This window comes from Capra hircus, chromosome 24 (assembly GCF_001704415.2).
Source record: "Capra hircus breed San Clemente chromosome 24, ASM170441v1, whole genome shotgun sequence".
Classification (NCBI taxonomy): domain Eukaryota; kingdom Metazoa; phylum Chordata; class Mammalia; order Artiodactyla; family Bovidae; genus Capra; species Capra hircus.
Genome location: NC_030831.1, coordinates 45,806,906 through 45,824,823, shown reverse-complemented (window position 1 = coordinate 45,824,823; position 17,918 = coordinate 45,806,906). Strand labels below are relative to the sequence as shown.

Here is a 17,918-nt window from a genome sequence, read left to right as displayed (position 1 = left end):
TGGCTGAGCCCTACCCTCACCTGGCTTTGCTGTCCAGTCTGGCAAGGGGCATATGTACATATGTGAAAACTCAGCCCCCCTCAGTGGCACTTCCGTCCCAAGGCAGGCCTACCTTCATTGTACATTATCTCATGGGTATTATTTCTCACGTAACTACATCTCAATTTAAAATTTAGGATATTATTAATAGCTCCTTGAAGGCAGAGAAGGTGTGCGGTGCTCCTGGCAGACCTGGGTGGGCACCTGGGCAGTAGTCATCCTTCCTCCTGCTGCCTGCCTCCAACAGCAGCCTGGCAGGTGGCCAGGAGCAGAGAGCGCTGTGCCCTGCACCACACTGCCATGTGCTGTCTTCAAAACATCACATCTCCGGGTCAGTTCTCAGGCTCTAGGACACTGCTGACTCAGTCCACTGCCCATCGCTTGCTCCTTGCTCGCCACTGACGGCATCTTGGTGCTCTGAGAGAGGTGAGCTGCAGGACCACCAGGCTTCCGGGCAGGCAAGGGGCTCTGGGGATGGTCAAGTCCCCTCACCACCCTCCCCTCTGCCCTTAGCAGACCCTTTAATTGGAGACCGGGCAGGAGGCCGCCTGGGCTCTCCCTCCTCACTGGGCCTCCCCCGGTCCATCTCTGTGTCTGAAGCCCTGCAGCAGAGAGGAATACTGCTGCCCCAGCCCGTGGGAAGTCCTCCTCCAAGCGCAAACACTGCAGGGAGCATCACCGGGGGCAGCCAGCACCCTGACAAGTGGGCTGACTCAGAGGGAGTCTCCGGTCATCTCGCCTAAAAACCACCTGGAGTCAACTCGTTGGGGGCAAGCTAAAAAAGGACAGTTGGAGAAATATGAATGTGGGTGACACAACAATATTATTAAATAATTGTTAATTTTTTCAAATGTGATAATGGCCTTGAGGTTATGGAGGAGACAGCACTTGTTCTCAGGAGACACAGCTGAGATATTTAAGGGTCAAGTACTGTGATTTCTGCAATTTACTCTTGAATGGTTGAGCCAAATACACACGCGTGCACACGCACACACGGACACACACGTGCATTAAACTAATATGGCAAAATGTTAGGAAGTGTTGAATGTAGGTAGTGGGTATCTGGATGATCTAGTTTTCCAGTTGTGTGTGTGTGTGTGTTTGAAAATAATCATATTACAAAGTTAGGGCCAAAATCCCCTGGATATTTTGTCTATAGAGCCTGCCCTCATATACCTTGTGATTTGGGTGGTCCAAGGGGTACTGAGAACGAGTTGAACAAGCTCCCCAGGTGTCCCTGATGCAGGTGATACTTGGAACCCATCGGCAAAATGCTGCTCCGACACCCTAAGGCCGAAGGTAGAAACCCAGGCTCAGCTGCTCGTTCTTGCTGGGGCAGCACCCTTCGCGCCTGGGAGCCTCCATGCTGCAGCCTCAGCTCCAGACACGCTGCCTCTGCCTGGTGCTCCAGCAACTTTCCACTGCTTAGACAGCACGCTTACCTCCTGGCCTTCGCCCAGAATGTCCCTTTTGGTTTTTCCCCCCTTACCTCCCAATCTCCATTCTCCCCCATTTACATGGCCAACGTGTACCATCTCCATGTCCCCTCCTCCAAGAAGACTGGGTCAGTCAGCCTCTTTTAGGTGCTCCTATAGAACCCCCAGCAGACTGATGCCCAGCAGATGTGATTCCCGCTTACTGGTCTGTGTTGCTCACTAGCATGAGGACCCCTAGACAGTGCCCCTGTGGAATTTTCAGGGCTGTTCCCAAAGGCTCCAGCTTCCTTCCTTCTAGGTATGGTGAAGGGTCCCACTGCCCAGCCCCTAGAGGTCTCCTGGGACCTCCCCACTGGCTAGTTCTGGCCAATGCACTATGATCCCAAGTGGAAGATCTTCTGGAGCTTTCTTTTGATCCAACCCAGCAATGCACATTAGAGAGGGTGGGCCCCTGGGAGCCTGGATCCCAGAGTAAGGAAAATGCACACAGCCTCTTGATGATCTGTGCCAAGCAGGCAGCTTTGAAGAGAAGAAACCTAACTGTTCTAGTCACTGTGACTGGGGTTTGTTAATGCAGCATCACCTAGCCCAGCCTTACTTCTATATCCCCAAACACTGGCCCAACTGCTAGCACAAAACAAGGCATATGATACAATTCCTATCACGTTTTTCTTGGCTGTGAAACTAGCCTCAAAGACCACGCAGATGCTCTAAGACAGACACACCACCCCGTGTCCTTCCCTGATGACACGGGACTCTCCGTGGAGGTGTCCCAAAGTATACCTGCCCAGCAAGGTATGGATGCCACCTCCTCTGACCTCTGAGCAAGTCAGACAGGCTCCCGATAGATCCTGAGTTAACCGTGAGCCGCCATTACCCTTTCACTCTGGCGATGGCTCCAGGAGGAGGGGAGGAAACTCCTAACCCCCCGCCCTGCTTGTTAACTTGTGAAGACCCTTCAGACTTTGCGCCGTCTCGGCAGAAAGCATCAGAAAGGACCCCAGCTACCACTGCAGCTTCTGGAAAAGTTCTGGAGGAAAGAAAGTGTGTTCCCATTGCCTCTTGCATCCCCAATCTCTGTGGCCTTTTTCTCTTGCTAGCTTGTCCAGTCCCAAGCACGCCTCCCCCCCATCCCCCAACCTGTCCCCAAGGACTGCAGGAGCTAAAATGATCCAGTGTGAGAATGGAAGGCCGTGGCCTGGAGGCAGCCTGGCAGCACTTGGGCAGGTGGGAAACTCCTGGGACTTCTGGCCGGTGCACATCCAGGGAAGAAGCAGGTGGAGGCAGGTCAGAGCTGCGGCTGCTTTACCTACGGACCCCCTGTGGCCCAGACTGGTCCTCACACTTCCCGGCTTGTGGTGGGAAGGACAGTGAATTTTCAGATGCTTTGAGGTGATAGATGTTTTGTTTCCTCTTCCAGAGGTCCCAGCTGAAGGCAGGGCAGAGCAGCTGATGGGGTGAGAGGTGGGCAGAGTGGGACAGTTGCAGAGGAGACCTCAGGGTGCAGGAACACTGGACTCCTCGTTGCTGATTCCATGTTCCTGGGACTTCAGGGCGGCATGGCCCAGCCCTAGGCTTGCTCTCTGGGCTCCTCACTCTCAGCAGGGCTGGGGCGGCAGCTACACTTGTCCAAGGCGGCTCTGCAAGGAGGGGCCTGTAACCCTGCTCACACCTGTGGACGGCCCTGTACTGCCCAAAGCCCTTCCACACCCACTTTGTGCTCAGACCCTGATAGCCCCTAAGCCGGGAGGGAAGAATGATACTGTCCGTGTTCGACAGTGGACAAGTTCAACAGAGAAGCAAAAAAGTGCCTTGGCCCCCGTAGCAAGTCAGTGACAGAACCCAGATGGAGCCAGGGCCTGGAGACCCATCTGACCAGTGTCCTGCCTGCTTTGCTCTGTTCTAAGTAGGAAAAGGTGAAAAGAGCTTTCCAGAAGGGTCACACTTGTGTTCCTGTGCACACACGTGCACACACACATACACACACTTTCAAACTGCTGCCCCCTAGACAGAAATATTGCTGGGGCTTGAAGACAGAAGTCCACACAGGAGACCTCTGAGCCTCTGTGAGCACGGTCCTGACCTCAGGGTGTTGCCAGGCTGGAGCTGTCAAAGTGCCTGGGAGCCAGGAAGGGCTGTCCCAGCCAAGCCTCCTGTTGGCCTTTGTTCCTCGTGGTGACCAGTGGATGCGGGTGGCCAATAGGCTCCTCATGGTGAACACACAGCTGCTGGTGGGCCCCGGGGGCTCATCTGGTTCAAATTCTCATAACTGGACTCCTGAGCCTGGGGCCTGTGGACAGGAGAAAGTTGGCTGACCACCCAAACAGGAGAGGTCTCTGACTGCCCAAACCTCAGCCCAGGAAAGGGTGGAAGCGGGGATGAGACGGGCGTCAGGGGCCTACGTCCAACAGGGCCTGGAGACCAAGCAAAGGTTGGAGGCTGGGCAGCAGCAGAACTTACAGACCAGGGAAGGGACACCCAGGCGACAGCGTCCCGGATCAGAGTCTCTGTCTTCTCAAAGGGATATTGTCTGTGGCTTCAAAACCCACCTCCAGGCCAGGCCTCCTGAGCTCCAGATGCTTTCCTGACTTCCAGGACATCCTCCTGGGCCTCTCAGACCTACATCCCCCATGCCCTACATGCCTACATGCCCACCTGGGGCTCTCCACCGCCCCTCTTCTCTCCCCGTCTTCAGCTCTGTAAGTGGCACCAGGGTTTCAGCTCCAGAACTGCTGGCTCCCATCTTTGCTCGTGCTGCCCAGCAGGCCTCTGTCTGCCCTGCCTCTGTGTGCCCCATCTTTGCTTGTGCTGCCCAGCAGGCCTCTGGCTAGCCCTGCCTCTGTCTGCCCATCTCCCCACCCTCTCTGCTGCCACCTTCAGCCAAGCAACTGGGCCAGCCACAGTCCTGATCGACAGCCCTCCCAGGTCTCCTGCCTCCACTCCTGTTCAGATGGGGCCATTCGCCTACTTAAAACACTCACCGACTTCCCATCACACTCAGGGTAAATCCCGCAGCCTGCCTGCCTTCCCTGCCCCCTCCCTGGGTCACGCCTGAGCCTTTGCCTCCCAGTTGCCCCTAGCACCCTTACCTGCCCATATGGGTGCCTGCCTCCCATCTCTTGGTGTCCTCAGACAGGATGACGGGTCTGAAGCAGCCACAACCCAGTGGCACCTCCCTCTTCTGGGGCTTTGCTCTATCGCCTTGTCCATTTTTTTTCCCCCCACAGCTCTTATTGTATAATCTAAGATCTCTTGTTTAGGTATTTATTAAAATTCTCCACATTCAAGTGTGAGTTCTCTGAGATGGAGGATTTTTGCTTTACTTTTAGCATCCAAAACAGTGCCCAGTACATGATAGGGATCAACAGATATTTTTAGCAATGGTCAGCTTTCTGATTTAGGTGCCCTGGTGCAATAGTAAGTTAGTAAAGAACAGGGACTTTGCGCAGGTATTCTAGAATGTGGGGGACTGCTAAGTGGACATCTGCAGAGAGGGTTCTGGGCTGGCAGTGTGGCTCTCCCAGCCCCCAGGCCCAAGTGGAGCGGAGCTATAGGAGTGCCTAGGCTTGTCTAAGGGGTCCTAGACGGCTGTCACCAGCTTCCTGCCTCCCCCAAGCATCCCAGACAGCATTTGTTCTATAATATGGAGCTTCACTTGGACAGACACCAAGAAGGGGTAAGGTCTGTACTTCCTACCTTTTAGGTCTGTGGGCCCTCAACCAAGCCCTCAGTACCTCTACTGACATTTTGCTTGCAAAGCCTTCATTCAGCAGGGTGTCTGAGACAATGATTGCCTTATGGTGGCTTTTGTGGGGATCTGTTCTAGAGCACTGGGCACTTCGAGAGGAAAAACACCATCTCCAGGGATGCCTCTAGGTGCAGATAAGGAAGGCACAGAAAAATGACCCTCAACAGCATGGACACCAAGCAGCTGGCCTGGGAGACAGGCCAGTGCGAGGCCCAAAGTCAGTGCTGGGAACGTGGTGGGATAGGAGTGCGGAAGCAGGTCGGCATGGCCTGGTCTCGCTGGTCAGCCTTGGCGGACTGAAGGAGCGGGAGCTTCAGGGGGCAGCAGGGAGAGCCTTGACACTGAGAAGGGCTAGAACCCTGCCCCGGCCTGTTGTCCAGTTTCTTCTTGCACTGCTCTGCCTGAGAAGCTTGCACCCCTTTGCCAGTGGGAACCAGAGAGGGGTGAGGTGGGGGTGGGCTAGCTCGCTTACCTTGGCGGAGCGTCCGGGGTGACTGGGTGCTCTGTGTGAGGGACAGAGAGAGAGGAGGCATGAATCTGCGCGGTGGCCTCTGGCCTCCAAGCCCTGCTGCCCATCCCACCCCACCGTGAGAGAGTGGTCTGGAGGGAGACGAGCTAGCCAGCAGAATGTGAAAGAGTGACCTGAAAGATGACAGTTACCTAGGAAGACGGGGAGTGAGGAGCACACCTAGCAGGGAGACCTGCTTTTCTGAGGCCCCTCGAGTACAGAATTCTTGGTGGGTTTGAAGACCCTGCGAGAAAGCCAGCATGGCCACAGCAAAGATGGCAGCCAAGGCAACTGTGGCAAAGTTTGGATTTCATCCTGGGAGAGTCTGAGGCTGGTGCTACTCACCTGGGTGAGCTGAGACGCTCTGGGAAGCCCCTTCTCTGGGGCACAGAACAAATCTCCCATCCAGCTTAGTGAGAGTAGGGAGGGGTGGCCACGGCTCTCTGAAGACAGCTTGCTAGTTCAAGCTTCCACGCTTGCATAGGTGCTGTGCCCTCTGCTAGGAACAGTGCTAGCTCCTTGTCCTCCCAGCTCCCAGCTGCTGACAGCTTTTGGTTTAGCCTCCTTTTACTGTGCACAGCCTTGCCGCCTGGCTCCTGTCCCGAAGCCCCATCGGAGAGAGGCCTCTGGGCCTCTGCAGTACCTGGGTTGAGCGCACTTCTCTCCGCAGACTGCAATTATCTGCTTACTTCTCAGCATCCCATTCAAGGGCAGGGCACCATGTCATATTCATTTCTGTGTATTTCCAGCCCCTATGCAACATGTAGTTAGTGCTCGGGATGCTGTTGCAACCTAATGAATGAAATGGTGCTATTTGGGAAAGCCTGTGTGTGGTCAGGGCCCTTCGGGTTGAGTCATTTACGGGGCACTTGGCAAAAGGGTGAGTATATCTCTGTGACTGTAGGCTGGAGGCAAGTTCCCTAACCTCTCTGGCCTCAGCTTCCTGATGGTAAAATTGGCTCACGCTGGCCTGTACCTCCTGGGCTTGACCAGGGAGGAGAAGGAGACGCACAGGTGCATAAATGAAGTTCCAGTTGGGTCAGGCCAGGTGGTCAGCCTGGAGGAGACCTCACTTGCCCTCAGCACCCATCCTGGCCCAGGGTCGCACCCACCTAGGCGATGATGGGCAGCGGCCCGAACGCCCAGAACGCCGAGCAGCAGCAGTGCCTTGAGGCCGAGTGCGCCTAGCAGGAGGGCAGTCGCCGAGGCCCCAGAGGCGCCGTGGAAACGAAACAAGTAGACGCTGGCTTCCGCGCGACCCAGGCTGTTGGAGGCCGTACACGTGTAGCGGCCGTCGTGGGCCAGCGCGGGCAGCTCGGCGGTCACCTGGTGGCCGTGATCATGACCTGGGCTCCGCGTAGCGGCCGAGCCGTTGCCCAGGGCCGGGCCGGACCAGGCGAGGGCGGGCGGTGGCTCCCCTTCAGCGGTGCAGAGCGCGTGGAAGGCGTGCCCCGGGCCTGGCAGCACAGAGATGTTGACGATCCGCGGGGCGGCTGCGGGCGGCGGCCGAAGGAGGACCCGGGAGAAAGCAAAGCGAGGTCAGAGCAGCGGCGGGCAAAGGAAACGGCAAGGGGCATCCCTCCCTGGCCCCTTCGCGGAGAGTTTTGGAGGAGGGAGCGGGGATAGGATATGAGAGGAAGGGAGAGGCGCTCGGGGCGCCAGGGCGTCTGGGTTCCCAGAACAGGTGTGGCCTTTGGCAAGTTATTCCATCGCTCTGGGCCTTAGTTTCTTCTCGTGTAAAGTGGGGATCACTTATTTTATGAGGTTCTGGGGAAGATCTGACAGGTTAATTCATGCGGGGTGCCTGGGCAAGTGCTTTCTAAACGTCATTCCTATGTGATAGAGCATGCCTGGGGCTCCCCAGGTGGCGCTAGTGGCAAAGAACCCCCGTGTGCAAGCAGGTTCGATCCCTGGGTCCGGTAGATCCCCTGGAGAATGGAATGGTAACCCACTCAGTATTCTTCCCTGGAGAATCCCATGGACAGAGGAGCCTGGTGGCTCGGGGTCACAAAGAGCGGGAGGCGACTGAAGCGACAGCATGCACGCAGGCAGCCGCACGATAGGGGCGCGAGGGGTTGCGGGGGGGGGGGGGGGCAGTCGGCTGGAGAGATTTCAAGGGCACTCCCCAGACAGCCTCACTGACATCTGGAGTGGAGACGGATTCACCAAATCCGTGAGACTGAGGCGGACAAGTCCGAGGAAACTGAAGTGTGGTCAGAGAGGCTGCCCAGCTAGCCCAAGGGCACATGAGTGGTTCTTGGCAGAGCCAAACTACACCCAGAACGCCTGGGTCCCCCACAGCGGGGGATCTTGAATTTTTTTTTTTTTTTAAAGCTCCTTAAGTCATTCCAGAGCTAGCCAGGCTTGAGAATCGCCTTTCTAGGATCCTGGTCCCCCATCCTTAAACCTCAGGGTCTAGCGAAGTGCTGGGCACGTGGTGGGCTCCCTGTGCCCCTTCAGTGCGCACGGCCCACTGCAGCCCTTGTTCCTCGTTTTTCTCCCCGCTAGTCTCAGGGCTGTTGGGGCACACTCACTCACTACGAGCTTCAGTGCAGCACCCATCCCAGGCTCCATCCACCAAGCCCGTCCCGGGGCCTGGATTCCGCGGCCTTTGAACCAGTTACCTGGGGGCTTGTGGCCCTTCCAGGTGTGGGAGCACACTGCTCTAGAGGAAGGGATGTGCCCGTTGTAATCCCTCGGATCCCAGCCCAGACCCCGCACCGAGAGCCCCGCGGGACGCGGCGAGCGAAGTCGGGCGGCGCGCTCACCCGTCACGCGGAGCCGGACGCCCTGACGGCTCTCGTAGCGGTCGTGGACGTCGCCCGCGAACTCGACGCGGCAGAAGTAGCGGCTGTCGTCGGCCAGCGCCAGGCGCTCGATGCGCAGCGTCAGGTCGTTGCGGCGCGGGTTGCCGAGCAGCCGGAAGCGGCCGTGCAGGCTGAGCGCCGTCTGGCACAGCTCGCTGCCGCGCGCCGCGGCGCAGCGGAACACCTGCGGGCCGGCGAACGGCTCGCCGGCGCGCCAGATGGCCGTGAGCGGCCCGTCGTAGTGGCGGTGCGGGTGCGTGAAGGTGCAGGGCAGCACCGCGGCCTCGCCCGCCGTCGCGCTCACCTCGGCAGGCACCTGCATGGACCAGCGCTGCGAGGGCGCACCTGCGGGCAGGCGGGCGGGCGGGCAGCGCGGGCGCGTGCGTCCACCCTACCCGCATCCCGAGGGGCCTGGAAACTCCCGGGGCGCAGGAAGCGCCCTCCTCCCCTCGCGAGTTGCGGGGAAGGAGGGGAGGGGTCTGGAAACCCACCCCGGGACTCCAGAGGCATCTCCCAGGACCTTGACTCCCGTGACTTTCTGGGTGCCTGGATCTTCCCCTGCCCCTCCCGCTCCCCTCTTCCCATCCCTGCTTCCCTGGGACTGTTTGCTTCGCTCAGGACGGTCCCACCTCACCGAGGGGCCCACTGTTCCCAACCTCTTCCCCATCAAACCTGCCCTGCTTGAGAAAACCCCGGGGATCCTGTGGTTACAGTTTGTCCATAAGATTTCCCCACACTCAACCCCCCACCTGATGATGATAGTAGTAAAGGCACTTACTGTTCATCTCTGTGTAGAGCAAGTTCCCAGTGGTATCTCTTTTAGTCCTCACAAGTGATCCTAGAGGTAAGAAGAGTTAGCCCCAGGTTACATGTTAATAAAACAGGGCACAGAGAGGTTGAGTAATTGCCCGAGGTCACACAGCTAGGATGAGGCAAAGCTGATGTTCAGACTCGGGACTGCCTGACTCCTCTGCTGCACTCTAATGCACTAAGGGCACAGAAACTCGGGCCCTATCCAGGGAGAGCAACATTCCCACTTACAGAGGGGCAACGGAGACCTTGGGAGGGGGTGGTATGTTTTGAAGCTGATGCATTGAGTTGGTGATTGAAGTTCCTCTGTACTCCAGTTTCACCCAAGTGGGCTTTCCAATAGGCCAGTGTCCAGACAGGGAGCTGAGAGACCAAGAGGGGCAGACCTTCACGCTGCCTCCTCGCTTTGCACCAAGTGCTTTTGGGCTCAGGTTTCCTCACCTCCCATGTCGTGGGCCTCCGAAGTGTGGTTGAGCTAAGGTCTGCAAGCTGCACTCTGCTGCAGCTTAGGGAGGGCTGGAGATCACTCACTGCCTCTGTTGTTGCAGGTGTGCGCTTCTTTGGGAGAGCGGTGAACCGGGTGGGCCGATGGGTGTCAGTGCCGGGAGGATCAGACCAAGGGGCGCCTCCTCAAGGAGCGGGGGCAGGCTGAGCTGCTGGTCCCTGGGTGCAGGGATCTCTACAGGGAATAACATAGCAGCTCCTGCATTTCCAAAGCGCTTTGCAATTTGCTAAGTTCTTTCACATACATTGCATCACATGACTCCAAGTCCAGCGCTCTTTGCTCTTGGCAGTAGCCCAACTTGTATCTTGGATGGGAATCCCCTCAGCTCACAGCTGGAACCCATCCCATCTATGAATAATCTACAGGACAGGGCACTCCTCCTGGGCATTCAGACTCAGGACTGCCTGATTCCTCTGCTGCACTCTAGTGCAATAAGGGCATAGAAACTCGGGCCTTATCCAAGGAGAGCAATGTCTCCTGCCCCTCACGTGACCAATGTTGCTGTCTGGAGCCTTCTCCTCCCCTCCCCGTGATGGCCCTCCCCAGATCCCATCGTGGCTCTCCTGGACCCATAAGCCTTGTCCTCTCTGGCAGATGTCCCAGCCCTTCACCTGCCCCTCTCCATCCTCACTGGCCGCTTGGTACTCTCCGTGCAGTGTAGTTTCCTGACCCCGGGGCCTCCACATGTGCTGGGCCAGCCAGAGTGGGGTACAGATTGGGTTGTGTGAACTGTGACTCACATAAAACCTCACTTTGGGATTGCGCCGAGCTTGCAGTGAAATAACACCATGACCTTCCCCCCCGCCCCCCCCCCCCCCACACACAGTCTGTTTCTAAGCCAAATCTCCTTTCTTCTGGACAAGTGGAAATATGCTTTTGAACCCCAGCTAACTTCCTCATCTATTCCTAGTAAGAGATTGTATGCCCAGTTAATAATCAGAGGGCCTAGTTCCAAATCAGAGAAAACTTTTTGAAGGTTTGCTCGTTCATTCAGTACTTCCAGCTGCAGAAAGCATCTCCCAATCTCGAGGCTCAGCCTCGGTTTCGCTTTACTCCCACCCTCTGTGACCTCAGCCTCCTCTGACCTCCCACCTCTCACAAGCAATAGGCTGATAAATTATTCTCTTATTCTTTGTAGCCCCAGCTCTGGTCCCAGTGCCTGGCTTTGAGAGGGGATGTGTCCAGAGCAATATCAAACAGTTGCTGGGAAATCGATGCCTGGCTCCATGATGCTTGTGGAGCATCACGACTGAGTGATTTAACACACCTGCACAAGGACTATAGATGATATTCTGTGCATGTCCTTTAGCTGTTTTGCAGATACTGAAACTCCCACCAGGTAGAAGTTAACTGTATGCCGCCCACAAGCGCATAGACCACAGACTAATTGAAACCAGAAGATGATGTTGACTCCCAATTACGTCATCAGCAACCAATCAGAAGAATGTCCATGAGCCCATCACACCCTTCTCCTTGAATATTATATGATCCCTCACTACCCTTCCTGGACAGGACACACAGTTTAGGTCACCAGGAGGCCCACGTTCTTCCCAGTGTCCAAAAGGCAGTGTTGAGGGCATTAGCCCTTTGCCTGGCAAAGTAATAAAGCTCTTTCTTTCCACTTCACCCCAAACTCTGTCCCCAAGACTTAAATCCGACACCGGTGTACAGAGGCTGAATTTTGACTACTTTCTTTCCACTTCACCCCAAACTCTGTCCCCAAGACTTAAATCCGACACCGATGTACAGAGGCTGAATTTTGACTACAGGTGGGTCAGGTCCCTGGACTCTGTCTGCCTGAGTATGGCAGCCTGGGTTGGGAGCATCCTGGTGTGTGATTGGCCAGGGACCTTCCCTCTCAGAGTGAGTTCTGCTCTAGGAGGAGAGAGGGCACACAGAGGCCCTTTCACGAGGTGTGACAGTTTAGCTACTGTGTGGGCTTCCAAGAGGCGGCACGGGACTCACTGTTGGGTGAGTCCACCCAGGGGACTCGAGGTGAGGAAAGTCCCGGCAGGAACTACCCAGGGAGCAAGTGCATTGGCTTTGGCAGGAATCCAAGCTCCCCAGTTCCCGTGACATTTACCATTCCTTCTTGAAGCTTTTGCATATCTCTTAGGACAGGGCAGGGATGGCCCCTGAGCTGGAACCACAGCCTCTTTTATAGGGAGGGTCTCTACTCCCGCTGCCTCATCTCTGTCAACCTCCAAGTGTCAACAGGAGGCCTGAATTCTTCGTACTGCCTGAAATGCCTCCCCTCAATGGTGGGCCATGGGGTGCTGTGAACAGCACTCCCGCTTTGGTATAGCTGAAGGCAGATGACATTCTCACTTGTCTGGAGGACCCAGTCTGTCCCTGGCACCTAGGCCGATCCACTTACAGGGAGATCTTTGGGTGGTGTCTGTTGCTTAATGTCCCAAGTCTCCAGGTTCCTCTGATGCAAAATGGGGAACATGGTACTTTCCTCATAAGATTGAGGATGGAATGAAGTCACCCATGAAGGCCACCTGGACAGAGCTGTCACTCAGCGAACGCTCAGCGATGTTAGTTCCCTCCTTCACCAGCTCTGCAGACAGCCTGGGACCAGAAGGGAGCAGGGGGCAGTGCTTTCCAGTGGTGCGGAAGGAGGACTCTGGGCAGAAAACTCAAGCGACGCAGTGGGGGGATTGTTTTGGCTCCAGACTGCACTAGCTGCAGCTCAACTTGACATCTTAGGCGTGCAATAGCACGGGCCTTGCCCTTAGCTAACCTGAGATTCATGTATTTTTTCACACAATAGAAGCTTATTGAAGGTCTGTTAGGTGCTTAAGCCTGTGCCGGGTGTTGGGGATGCAGTTACCATACCAACCAGTTGCCTCCTCAGTGTGTTTACAGACTGGCTCAGCCGCTGTTTGTTTTTTGTTTACTTACAATTCTAACAAGTTTGTTTAATTAGCTTCCCAGCCTAGGGAAATAACAGATTGAAAAGCTAGAAAGTGACTTCTGTTTGTAGGTCCACTGAAAGCAGCTAGGGATGATAATCAGCTTTCTGTCAGGGAGGAGGGTTCAGAAAAAGTAATGTGATGACTCAGGACGGAAATGATCTAAGTGTAGCACAAATGGGACCCTTCAGAGGATGAGTAAGTGCAGAGCGCCTTGAGGCATCACTCCCCGCAGCAGGCTGGAGGAACAGATGCTCACGGCCGTGACCTGAGTCACCTTGGAAGGGTTCATTGCCATGAGAGACGTGCCCCTCAGATGGAGTCTCAGGCTGTCTGGGGCTATAGCCCTGGCTAGACTGGCCGTGACTTTGTAACTTTAGGTGAATCCTCGTAGCTCTGGCTTCAGTGGGCTCATCTGTGAAATGACGTCTGTAGATGTTTGCTAAGGAGACTTTTAAATCTAAAAGTCTATGTCGGAAAATGATATCTTGATGAAAATGACGAAGATGTCTAGTAAGCATTTTAGAAATATGGCAATTGAAAATTAATTGAGAGACTTCAGGTATTTTAAAACAAGCTATTAGTTATCCAGCAAATTCAGCTGCTCAGAAAGAGGCGCCCACGTCTGATGGTCCCGCACAGCCACTTACTAAGCTGTCTGAGTTGCTCCCGTCTCCCCATGGTGATGATGCTCACTGAGAGAGGTTGGGGGCTGCAGCACTGAGTATCAGCTTCCAAAGCCCTGTGCCAGGGGTGCCAGGGTGGGACAGGGACTCGGCAATAGAGATGTCTGCAGAACCTGAACACCCCATTCTCACTTTTCCAATCCTTTCTGCCTGCAGTTTGTTCTCAATAACTCTGCCTTCCGGGCCTGCATGTAGCAGTCCAGACAGGTTATTAGCAGAGAAAAAGTGAGAAAAGCAGGGAGACCAGAGGGGAGAGGAGGGAGCAGAAACAGGAGTCCATCCTCCACTGAGAAGCAGACCCCGCAGGTTCCAGGGTACAGGGGAGGCAAAGGGACAAGTGAGCTGTTGAACGGCCTGACTGTTCCCCTCTGCCCTCGGTTGTCCTGTGTCCCCTTTAACCCTTGCCTCTCTGGCTGCGTGGTTGTGGATCTGGACCTTCTCGCTGGACTGATGGAGATGCAGGGCCCTGAGCGGAGCCTGCCCCGGGGCCAGTGTCCATCATGTGGCGTTGCTCTTGGGAGTTCTGATTCAGCCGTCCCTGCCGTGCTCCCACTCCTACACCCCTCCTCCTCCGGGGGCAGGACTTCTCGGTCTCAGCTGCTGGCCACAGTACCCACCAGGGACAGAGGAAGTGTTCTGGCTCATCCAATCTTCATTTCTTCCTGGGCCCATGACAGCAGTCCCTGACCTTTCCCCACATCCCAAATAAACCCCCCATGACCTTGGGTGACTGTGCAAATCGTCTTGCCTTTCCAGTTTGTTTTTCTGCAGAAGTCTAGAGCTAGCAAAGTAAGTTCCTCTGAGCCCCAAGCTTTGCCTCAGGCTCACCACCCACTGCACACAGGTGTAGGCAGTGTCAAGGGCAAGCCTGGCCTTGGGAGACTCCAGGTCTCATCCAGGCTCTGACACCCAGAAGTCCCCTGACCTCCTTGAGCGTCCCTGAAAACAAGGACAAGGGTCTTCACTTTGCGGGGTTGTGGTGAAGAGGAAATGAGCTGCCATCAAAGGCCCAGCACGATGGTCCTTCAGGTTGGCAACCACTGCGGTCACTGCACCAGTCATCAGAGATTTGGGGACCAACAGAGGTCTTGTCCGAGGTCACCAGGTGGCCGGAGCTCCCAGACCCCTGCTCTTCCCACCACCTCTCATGTCCCCTGACATCGCCCGCTTTCTAAAAGCAGATCTGTGGGGAGACAGAAAGGAAAGACAAAAGAGAGTGTGTGGTGTGGGCCCCCAGGGGATGAGGGGTTGCCCCAGGGCACCGGGTGCAGGTAGGGGATGCCAGAATCTGGGAGAAGGTCCAGAAAATGGGAGAGGGGGATGTTTCCTGCATGAATTCCTCCCATGCCGATGGCCAGCCCAGGGTCCTGTGCTCTCTCAGAGGTGTGACAGGACGAGACTGTGGCCTGGGATCTCCCTGCCCTCGGGCGGCTTGAGCTCTGGCCCCTTCTAGGCCCGCCAGCCCGCAAAGAGGCTCCCGGGTGAACGGCCCCAGAGGGGTTTCAGGCAGCGAGACGCTGCTCCCCCAGAATTCACGACCTCCCGGTTTCAAGCAGGAAGCAGCTGCTGGCCATGAGAAGAGGGAGTCCCCTCCCTGGGCCAGTTGCCACGGTTCCCACGGATGCCCAGCCTTCCTGAAGAACTGTGACACACAGCTGGAGCATTTGTGTGGTTTGGGTTTTGTACTTCAGCATGTGACTGCTCATGCTTCCTCTAAGTTTTCTCTTTTTTTTTTTGTCTTTTTTGTCTGATTCATTGCTGCTGACTCTTGGAGGAGGAGGAAAAAAAACAATCCCAAACAAAACAGCCCTGGAAGATATCTGACTTGAGCAACATTTCACTGCCGTTTAACTGCCCAGCTGCTGAGCGCCAGATCTGTGCTGGGGGCCTTCCACTCATGACCGGATTCTCCTTCGCAGCGCCCATGGAGTGGTGGGGACCCCTGTTCAACGAGGCTCAGATAAGTTAAGCAACCTGTAGGTAGCACTAGTGGTAAAGAACCGCCTGTCCCTGCAGGAGACTCCAGAGACGTGGGTTCCATCCCTTGGTCCAGAAAACCCCCTTGTGGAGGGCATGGCAACCCACTCCAGTGTTCTTGCCTGGAGAATCCCATGGACCGAGGAGCCTGGCAGACTGCAGGGTCACAAAGAGTCAGACATAACTGAAGTTACTAAGCATGCCCAGAGCCATCCAGCTGGCAAATAGCAGAGCCAAGCTTCAGTGCTTCTCTGACCCACTCTCCCATCTGCCCCCAGGCCTGGGGAGGGTCACCTTCTCCAGCCCCATTCTCTGTGTGGGATCCAACCCTAAATCATCCAGAAAGATGTCTGAATTGGGTCAACTTGGCCAAAGAAAGCCCCTCCCCTATCAGCCACCACCACAGGGCTTTATGGGTGGGACCATGGGCAGTGTTGCGTGGGAGCTGGTGGTGTGGCCCCAGATTGAGGCACACATCCCCAAGAGCAAATCCCGGCTTCACCCTGCACCACTCACTGAACCCCTCTGTGCCTCAGTTTTCATTTGTGAAAAGAGAATGTAATAGTTTCTTTCTCATAGGATTATGATGCTTACTTGAATGACTATTAATACTTTAAGTGAGTGAGTGACTGAAAGTCACTCAGTCATGTCTGACTCTTTGTGACCCCACGGATTATATAGTCGATGGAATTCTCCAGGCCAGAATACTGGCATGGGTAGCCTTTCCCTTCTCCAGGGCATCTTCCCAACCCAGGTCTCCAGTATTGCAGGTGGATTCTTTACCAGCTGAGCCACAGGGAAGCCCAGTACTTAAAGTGCCCAGCCCTTAATAAGAGGTACTTGCTGTTACTATTCAAATCAGCCCCCAGTAGGACTCTGCTCAGTGCTGAAAGCTAGCGAGAAAGGCCTGAGGGGCCCAGGAGTGGGAGTTTATGATCCAGTTGTGGAGACAGGACTCCACCTAAGGAAGATTGACTAACAGCTTGGAGCACCGTGATATCAGTGGCCAGTGGCTGTACACAGAGAGGCCTGGATGCTGAGTCCAGGGACATGTCACGAGAGGGATGTCTCAGCCTGAGTAGGGTAGAGGAGAAGACAGGGGCCTGGACAGTGGGGACATGGGGATTGCCTTTTTCACATATCCCAGGGGCCCTCTACTGAATCCTGCATCAGAATCACCCAAGAAGATGGTTGAAAATGCAGGCTCCTGGGCCCTGCTCCTGACATTTTCTGATTCTGCAGAGCAAAGCTGAAGAATGCGCATTTTAACAGAGGTTTGCCCCCCCTGGGATTCTGAGGCAGATGATCTGTGACCACTTTTTGAGACACGCTGATTCCAGGGACACCAACTCCTTGAGCTAAGTCACCTTAAGTGAAGAGACGCTGTTGCTCAAGCCTGCCAGTAAGAGTTCCCACTCCCTTCTTGGGGTTCCTGCTGGGCAGAAGGGTGCCCTCGATCACTTGCCTACTGCCCACAGGAAGTTGCCACCCCTACCCGCAATCAGCCATGTGCTTTCCCCACTTTCCCAGGGGGAGCCCATTAAAATGCATAGCGCTTGGATGATCACACCGCCCAGAGCCTGTCCTCCCCAGAGCTGGCCCATTATGCCCCCTGGCTCCTCACAGCAGAGGGTGGGGTATGTGACCTTTCCGCAGGTGGGGACCCTGAAGCCCAGAGGAGCCTGGCACTGCCTCAAGTCCCCAGAATCCAAGGCAAAGCCTGGACTTAGAGTTACGGTTTCTGTCACCACAGCCTCCCAAAGTGCAGCTCTCCCTTCCTACAGGCCCGGAGGCCCTGGCAACCCAGCTGCCCTGAGTGCAGGGAGAGGACTGTCCCTCCAAGTTTACGAGCACCTATTCTCTTCTGAAAACGCGCTGGAGGGAAGAGTGGGAAACTCACCCATCGGGACGATGCACACCAAGCAGGCCAGGAGTCGGAAGGGCCCTTCCATGCTGTGAGGTCCGGAGACCCCGGGCTGGCCCCACACTCAGCCAGGTCTCTGGTGGGACCCCTCCTTGGTGTGGGTGTGAGGGGGGAGGAAGGTGGGAGGGGGTGGGCGGTGTGCCCGGGTCTGCACCCTGCAGGGCTCTGCAGGCGCCGGAGGAACTGAGAGGCAGCCAGGCGGGCCCAAGCATGATTAACTGAGACCCGTGGGGTTTAGTCATGTGGAAAACCAAGAGGGGAACCACTGGGATGATTTTCCAGGATGGGAAACAGAGAAGTGGATACGGAAGACGCGGGACACTTTTCTGTGGCCGCTGTCCCTTTGGCAAATCTACTGTTCTTGTACTTGCTTCCTTCTCTCCCTCTTGCCCTCTCCCTGCCTCCTTCTTCCTTTCTCTACCCCTTCCCACACTTTTAGTGTGCCAGGAAGAGGTTTCATCTTGATGAAGCTTCCTGGATAGCTCAGTTGGTAAATAACCTGCCTGCAATGCAGGAGACCCTGGTTTGATTCCTGGGTCGGGAAGATCCACTGGAGAAGG

The 17,918-nt window shown here is 55.8% G+C and overlaps 1 protein-coding gene across 1 annotated transcript; it reads right to left on the bottom strand.

Annotated features, from left to right (window-relative positions):
• On the bottom strand, positions 530 to 17,431 carry SIGLEC15 (sialic acid binding Ig like lectin 15). Its single transcript, XM_018039565.1, has 6 exons — positions 17,335 to 17,431; positions 9,317 to 9,376; positions 8,500 to 8,883; positions 6,844 to 7,224; positions 5,696 to 5,726; positions 530 to 3,765 (listed from the first exon to the last, which is right to left on the bottom strand). The coding sequence occupies exons 1-6, from the start codon at positions 17,384 to 17,386 to the stop codon at positions 3,684 to 3,686; spliced, it is 990 nt and encodes a 329-aa protein (XP_017895054.1). The 5' UTR covers positions 17,387 to 17,431; the 3' UTR covers positions 530 to 3,683.